This window comes from Notamacropus eugenii, chromosome 6 (genome assembly GCF_028372415.1).
Source record: "Notamacropus eugenii isolate mMacEug1 chromosome 6, mMacEug1.pri_v2, whole genome shotgun sequence".
Lineage (NCBI taxonomy): Eukaryota > Metazoa > Chordata > Mammalia > Diprotodontia > Macropodidae > Notamacropus > Notamacropus eugenii.
Genome location: NC_092877.1, coordinates 243,999,740 through 244,007,713, shown reverse-complemented (window position 1 = coordinate 244,007,713; position 7,974 = coordinate 243,999,740). Strand labels below are relative to the sequence as shown.

The following is a 7,974-nucleotide window of genomic DNA, read 5'->3' as shown; positions in this document are numbered from 1 at the left end:
ATGGGAGAAGAGAGTAATTAGAAGTAAAAACTTATGGGGAGGAGCAAGGTCAAAAGAGAGGACAGAATAAATGGGGGGCAGGAAAATAACCTTCTACTGTCTTTTCTTTTTCCGTTTTCAGGACATTTCCCCAGCCAGTTATTTGACTTTTTTGGGAGTAGGAAATTTGTCATATAAAGCATGACTATTATGGAAGTCTTGTGCAAAACTACACATATATAGACGATTTTAAATTGCTTGCCTTCTCAGTGGAGATGGGTGAGGAGGGAGGCAGGGAAAGAAAGTGTAACTCAAAGTTTTAGGAACGAATGTTGAGAATTGTTTTTGTGTACAACTGGGAAATAAGAAATAAAGGTAATGGGATATAGAAATATATCTTTCCTTACAAGAAAAGAGAGAAGATGGGTATAAGAGGAGGGAGGCGTGTGATAGAAGGAAGAGCATAAGAGGGTAAGCGGTAATCAGAGTGGATGATGCTATGTGGGAGGAGGAGAGAGATGGGGAGGAAATTTGGAACTCAATATTTTGTGCAAATGAATGTTGAAAGCTAAAAATTAATAAATAAGCATTTAAAATAAAAAAAGGTAAGATCATTTTAAAAAAGAATAAAAGATAAAACCTTATAAGACTACCAGGATTCTTTTTCCATGAAGTGGAGAAGTATGATTTTTGGTTGCCCTGATCACTAATAAGTTAACTATACAAATTTTATCTTGGTTAACAAAACCTTGAAATGGAAGCCAGAACCCTAACTTAGTGACATGAGCATTGAATAAACTAGTTATTTTCAGGGAAAAAAATACTATTAGAACAAAACATACCTCACATGGATTAGGTTAGAATGCTTTTTCTTTCATGTCAATAACTTCTAATGGTTAAGTATAATCCTGTAAAACGCTCTTGTCTGAATAGAACTTACTCTCCTGATTTCTTTATCCTAGACTTTAGTTAGACTAGGAAAATCATTGATATTGAAGCTATTTTCTCTAACATGGCATTTCTACGCAGTATCTACAATTCAGAACAAAGAAAGAGAAAAGAATGTCATCTACAACACACTGTTCTTACTTGTAGAGAAGTTCTAAAAAGAAAGTGGACCAAATGCCGCACCCTAACTTCTGTGAGTGTCCAACTCCTTTCTTTTGCCAAGGCAAATCAAGTGAATTGATGCCATCTTTGGAGGGCTTTACCCCTTATGTGACACACCCAGGGCCTCAGATCACGGCACTCGATGATGTCCTGGGCTTTCATTTACGTATTCTCTGCACCATCCAGTCCTGGTGGCACAGAGAGCAGCGATTGTTTTGTTTCACCCACAGGGACATGCAGAAATTATGGAAGTGTGTTACACTCTCCCTGGACCACAACACAATCTTCTTGTTTGCTTTGAGCTTGGCATCTAAGACAAGCATCCATCACCTGGACCTGGCAGTTGGCACAATGGGCACTCCACATCCAGCTCCACATAGCCAACACGTTCCACTTCTTGAGGGAAAACATCTTATCGCCTGTGGTCTTGGAGCTCGAGAGTGAGAACAGTTCACCAGCCATTTGGGAGGGGCTTGAGACAAGCGTAATGAGGAGCTATGGTAGCAGGGCCAAGCCTCCTCAGGAGAGGTTGCTGAAAAGTACTTTTTTAAATTTTGTTTTACTTGAGTTTTTATATCTGATCTATATTTTCGTTTACATGTCTATTATGCATATGTTTTACATGACTATATTTATGTATAACCTATATCAAATTGCTTGCCTTCTCAAATGAGAGGGTGGAGGTGGGGTGGGAGGAAGGGAGAGAATGTGGAATTCAAAATTTTAGAAATTAATCTTAAAAATTGTTTTTACATGTTAATGGAGGAAATAAAATGCTAAATAAAGGTTTAAAATAAAAGAACTGGTAACTATTAAAAAAAAATTGGGAGGACTTCTTCTTCCTGACTTTTCCCAAATAGTCTATATAGTATTGTAATTAACTGGTCTTTAAACGTTTGATAGAATTCACTTGTGAATCTATCTGGCCCTGGAGAATTTTTTCCTAGGGACCGTGTTGATGGTTTGTTCAATTTCTTTTTATGAGATGAGGTTATTTAAGTATTCAGCTTCCTCTTCTGTTAATCTGGAAAACTGATATCTTTTAAAATAATCATCCATTTGAAGATCGAATTTTCTTTTGAGCTCTGGTCTTTTTTCAGGAAGGTTTGGAAATCACTTATTTCATTGAATGTCCATCTCCTTGCATGAAATGCTAAGCAGAAAGTTACTGGAAAAAAAACTGGAAATCAAGGGGATGCCCATTAGCTGCGGAATGGCTGAATAAACTGTGACATATGAATGTTAAGGAATCCTATTGTGTTATAAGAAATGATGAACAGAAAGATGTCAGAAAGGCCTGGAAAGACTTATATGATCTGATGCTGAGTGAAAGGAGCAGAATCAGGAGAACTTTCTACAGAGCAACAACAACAATGTGCGAGGACTTTTTCTGGTAGACTTAGAACTTCATTGCAATGCAAGGCCATGGCTGACCAGCTGACTGAGGAGCAGATCGCAGAGTTCAAGGAGGTCTTTTCCCTGTTTGATAAGGATGGAGATAGGACCATCACTACCAAGGAGTTGGATACAGTGATGCGGTCCCTGGGTCAGAACCCCAATGAGGCTGAACTTCAAGATATGATCAATAAGGCGGATGCAGATGGAAATGGGACCATTGACTTTCTTGAATTTCTGACCGTGATGGCAAGAAAGATGAAGGACACAGACAGCGAGGAAGAAATGCGAGAGGCATTCTGTGTCTTTGACAAGGATGGGAATGGCTACATCAGCGCCACTGAACTTCGTCATGTGGTGACCAATTTCAGGGAGAAACTGACTGACGAGGAGGTGGATGAGATGATCCGAGAGTAGGACATAGATGATGATGACAAAGTTAACTATGAAGAGTTTGTACAGATGATGAACACAAAGTGAAGGCCCCGGGCAGCTGGCAGTGCCCGTTCTCCTTTGATCTCTCTCTTCTCTCTTGCACACTCTTTCTCTGTGACACTCTTACTCGCATAACCTGGTTCTAAGCCAACCCTGACTGACGACTGAGAATCAGACATACAGCAACACAAGATTTGTCCCAAGCTGCATGACTGCTCTTTGATCTCCCCCCTTCCTTCTTCCCTCTCTGCCCTCAGACATCCCAGCCCCTCATACACACCCTCCCTCACCCCCACCAAGCTAAACAGCGAATCTATGCCTCCGTGGTTCCCTGCAAGTTTCCTCCTCTCCCTTGGATTTCTTACCCTGTTTTCGGTGGCCGGTGCTGGCCGCATACCCAGAACTGCAGCAGAGTGGGAAGACTGTCCTTTCCTACCTGGGCAAGAAAGCCAAACTCCTTAAATGTTTGCATGTGTCTGGCACTGTGGTTCTGTCTTCGAAACATTTGGGGGACCATGGTGAAAGGTCTAGAGGAGCTCCAACATGAGATGTTAGGGTGGGTGGTGGGTTGGCATGAGGAAAATGGGGTGCCACCTCACATGGCCCTTGAAATTGAGGAGAAGGAAATTCTGGACACTGTTTAGGGGTAGGATAAGTGAAGAAAATGAGATAGGGATGGACAACATTACAAAACCCATTGGCTTTTATTCTCAAATCATTAGCGACTGGCTCGACCAAGGTTTGGCCTGTGGGAGAGGAGGAGAGAGGTGTCCCTGCTCCCTTGGTACTTTGCATAAATTGTAAATGTCCATACTCCTAAAGCAATCTCTTGAACTGTTCTGTAAATATTTGGTGCTAATACCCCCGCCTCTTTCCCCACGCCAGCCACTTACTCTGCTCCAGCCCTGCAGTTTAAGTGAATGTGTCCATGGTCTCGTGGCAATGTGCCCAATTCTTTGATTTTTTTTCTTTTTCAGGAAAAAATCCATGTATAGCTTGGGGGGGAGGGGTTACCCAACTAACATTATTGATCATAGTTGCAATAAGAGTAATGTAGAAGACCCTTTGAGGCCCGTCTGTGCTCCTCTCCTCTGCCCCGCTCTTGTCTCTGTAGTGATTTGCTGTGGCTGTAGGTCTATGGCTCTCAAGGTCTGTGCTAGGTCTCTGCTAGTCATCCCATCTCTCTGCCAGAGAGCATGAACAGCAAACTCTCCTTTACAACAGTCGTTTTGCTCTTACCTTAATATTTGAAATGAGGAAGGAGCCATGGGCAGACTGGTCTTTTTTCCTCTTTAGATTCTTTCTTCTTGGGGGGCGGAGCCAAAATGGCAGAGTGAGAGCAACAACTCACCTAAGCTCTTGGACAAACTCCTTCGGATACCATTGAAAGGAGAATCTGACCAAATTTTGGAGGTGCAGAATCCAGTGGGAGACAGACTGTGGCAGATTCAGAGCCCAGGACAGACTGGAAGGTCCATTGGAAGGATCTGTTCAGTGGGGATGAGCCCACAGCCCACAGCAGCAGCACAGCCAGCTCAGCATAGCTGAAGGGCCCTGCGAAACCTGAGAGCAGCAGGCGAAACCAGAGGAGCAGTGGCTGAGAGTGGGAGACCAGCAAAGCCGAGTCAGTGAGAGCCACTGAGCGCCAGATAACAGATTCTTTCTTCTTTCCCTTTCTCTCTCACTCTCACATCCCCCGCTAACCCCAGTGCCCAGGTGGATCAAACTGACCCTTCTCAGGTCTGGCAAGGAGGAAGGCCATCTGACGCAAGAGATTTCACTCTCCTGAACCACCCCCTGGTGCCTTCCTCTCAAGATAAGGGGAGCTACGAACCCAGCTGAGGACCATATTAGGCAAGCAAGGTGTGATGAGCCTGTGGTTGTTTGGGGAGTGGTCTTATTTTGTTTTGTTCTATTTTTTAAACTGGGCAATATTGTGTTCAGTTCAAGCTGTGAAGAAAAATACAGATCAATGTTTTCCTGTAAAATACAGTGACTACCTGGAAAAGAAAAAAGAGAAAAAAAATTCCCGATGATCTTTTAAGGCAAAATGCCATCCACATTCACAGAAAGAACTATTGAATTTTATAGCTGATTGTGGCAGATCATTTACTTTTGTATTACGTTTTGGTTTGTTATATGATTTTTCCCATTCATTTTAATTCCTCTATACAACATGACTTTGTTGAAAATGTATTTAATAAGAAAGTAAGTGTGGAACCTATATAAAATTTTATGCTGTCTCATGGAAGGAGGGGGTAGGTAGAGAGGAGGGAGGGAAAGAAAAAGAATCTAGGTTGTATAGCAGTGATTGTGTAACACTGAAAATAAATAAAAAATATTTTAAAAATTAAAAAAAGTAAAGTAATCATGCATCTCATTTAGATTATGGAATTTATGGGCATGCAGTTGGGCAAAGTAACTGCTAATTGTTGTTTTAATTTCCTCCTCATTGGAGGTGAGTTCCCCCTCTTCATTTTTGATATTGGTAATTTGGTTTTCTTCTTTTTCTAAATCAAATTGATCAAAGGTCTATCAATTTTGTTGTTTTTTTCCAAAAAAGTCTTCTTTTTATTATTTATTAGTTCAATGGTTTTCTTAATTGCAATTTTATTAATCTCTCCCATGGTTTTCAGTATTTCTAATTTGGTATTTACATGATGATTTTCAATTTGTTCTTTTTCAAGCTTTTTCAGCTGCATGCCCAAATCAATGATCTCCTCTTCCTCTATTTTATTCATGTGGTCCTTACAAGATGCAAAAATTCTTCTAAGAACTGCTTTTGTAGTATGCCATAGGATTTGTTAAGTTGTCTCATAACTGTCATTCTCTTGAATGAAGTTGTTCATTGTTTCTGTAATTTATTGTTTAACTCACTCATTCTTTAGTATTACATTGTTTAATTTCCATTTAATTTTTGGTTTATATTTCCATGGCCTTGGATTATGTATAAGTTTTATTGCATTATGATCTGAGAAGGATGCATTGACTATCTCAGCCTTTCTGCACTGGATTGTGAAGTTTTTATGGCCTAGTACATGGTTAGGTTTTGTATATGTGCCATGTACCTATGAGAAAAAAGTATATTCCTTTCTATCCCCAGAAATCCATCATATATACCTTATCAAGAGTTCTATTCACCTCCTTAACTTCTTTCTTGTTTATTTTGAGGTTAGATTTATTAAGTTCAAAGAGTGGGAGGTTGAGGTCCCCCACTAGTATAGTTTTTCTGTCTATTTCTTCTTGTAACTCCCTTAATTTCTCTTCTAAGAATTTGGGTGGTATACCACTTGGAGCATGTAAGTTTAGTAATGAAATTGCTTTGATACCTATGGTGCCTTTTAGCAGAATATGGTTTCCTTCCTTATCTCTTTTGATTACATCTATTTTTGTTTTTACTTTTTTTTTTTTTTTACATCAGTTGAAGCACAAAATATTCGGCTCCAATCTTGTACCTTTAGTCTGACTGTATGCCTGCGTTTCAAATGTGCTTCTTGTAAACAACACATTGTTGGATTATGGTTTTTAATCTATTCTCCTATTAGACTCAATTTTATGGGAGAGATCATCCCATTCATATCCACAGTTATGATTGCTTTCTGTGTTTCACTCCATCCCCTTTCCCCTTGTTTAGGCTTTTAGTTTTCCCTTCTCCTCCACAATAGAGTTTTGATTTTTGACCACAGCCTCCCTCAGTCTTCTCTTTCTTATTTCAGTCCCCCTCTATTTTAATCTCCCTATCCCTTACTATTTCTTCCCTCCCTTCTAGCCTTCCCTCCCTTTTCTTTCCCCTTTCCTCTCCTACTGTCTATAGAGCTAGTTGTCTTTCTGTACTTAAGTGAGTTTGTTGTACCCTCCTTGAATCCATTAAGGTGAGAGTACCTCTCAAACAATGCTCATCTCCCTCTCCTCTTTCACTCTACTGTAATACACTTTTACTTCTTCCTGTGGTGGAATTTATTTTTTTCTGCCTTCTCCTTTTCACAACTCCCATTACAATTCCTCCACACCCTCAAATCACATTTGCTATCATAACATCATTTAATTTATACCCACTCCCTCTATCTATTTATATCCCTTTTACATTTCTTAATAAGTATACAGTTCTCAAGATTACCATGTATCATCTTCCCTTATAAGGATATGAACAGTTTGCCCAAATTGTGTACCAAGTTTTCTTTCCCTGTTTACCTTTTCATTCCTCTTTTCAGATCTGCATTTGAAGATAAAATTTCTATTGAGTTCTGGTCTTTTCATCAGGAAAGTGTGGAAATGTCTTATTTCATTGAATATCCATCTCCTTGCCTGAGATATTATGCTCAACTTTGCTGGACAATTGATCCTTGGTTGTAGTACCATCTCCTTTGCCTTACAAAATATCATATTCCATTTCCTTTTGATCTCTTAATGTAGAAACTGCCAGGAACTGTGCAATCCTGGCTGTAGATCCTAGATATTTGAATGGTTTCTTTCTGGCTTCCTGCAGTATTGTCTCTTTCATTTCATAGTTCTTGAATTTGCCAACGATATTCCTTGGTGTTTTTAGTTTTAGGTTCCTTTCAGGAGGTGAATAGTGCATTCTTTCCATGACTATTTTGCTCTCTAGGCCTAAGACCTCTTAGCAATTTTCCTTGATGATGTCTTGGATAGCATTGTCCAGGCTCTTTTTTTTCATCATGGCTTTCTGGTAGACCAACAATCCTTAGATTTTTCTCTCCTGCATCTATTTTCCAGGTCAGTTGTTTTTCCAATTAGACATTTTACATGTTTTTTTCTATCTTTTCATTCTTTAGATTCTGTTGGACTGATTCATGACGTCTCATAGACTCATTAGCTTATACTTGCCCAATTCTTTTTTTTATTAAATTGTTTTCTTCAGTTAACTTTTGCATCTCCTTTTCCATGTGTCCAATTGTTCATTAAGAGGAGTAATTTTCAGCAGTTAGGTTTTCTATTTCCTTTTCCATTTGTCCAATTGTGATTTTAAATTTTTCTGTGATTTCTTTTTCCATATTTTTAAAGCCATTTTTCAGTTTTTCTTCTATTTCTCTAATT

At 39.4% G+C, this 7,974-nt stretch overlaps 1 protein-coding gene across 1 annotated transcript; it reads left to right on the top strand.

Moving 5' to 3' along the window:
* The first annotated feature begins 2,514 nt into the window (after positions 1-2,514).
* Positions 2,515-2,901, top strand: LOC140511292 (calmodulin-alpha-like). The gene has a single exon (XM_072620362.1). It carries the CDS (start codon positions 2,515-2,517, stop codon positions 2,899-2,901), a length of 387 nt encoding a protein of 128 aa, XP_072476463.1.
* Positions 2,902-7,974: the final 5,073 nt, after the last annotated feature.

Bases quoted from the DNA above. Each gene is read 5' to 3' on its own strand.
- LOC140511292 (XM_072620362.1), top strand. From the start codon at position 2,515: ATGGCTGACCAGCTGACTGAGGAGCAGATCGCAGAGTTCAAGGAGGTC.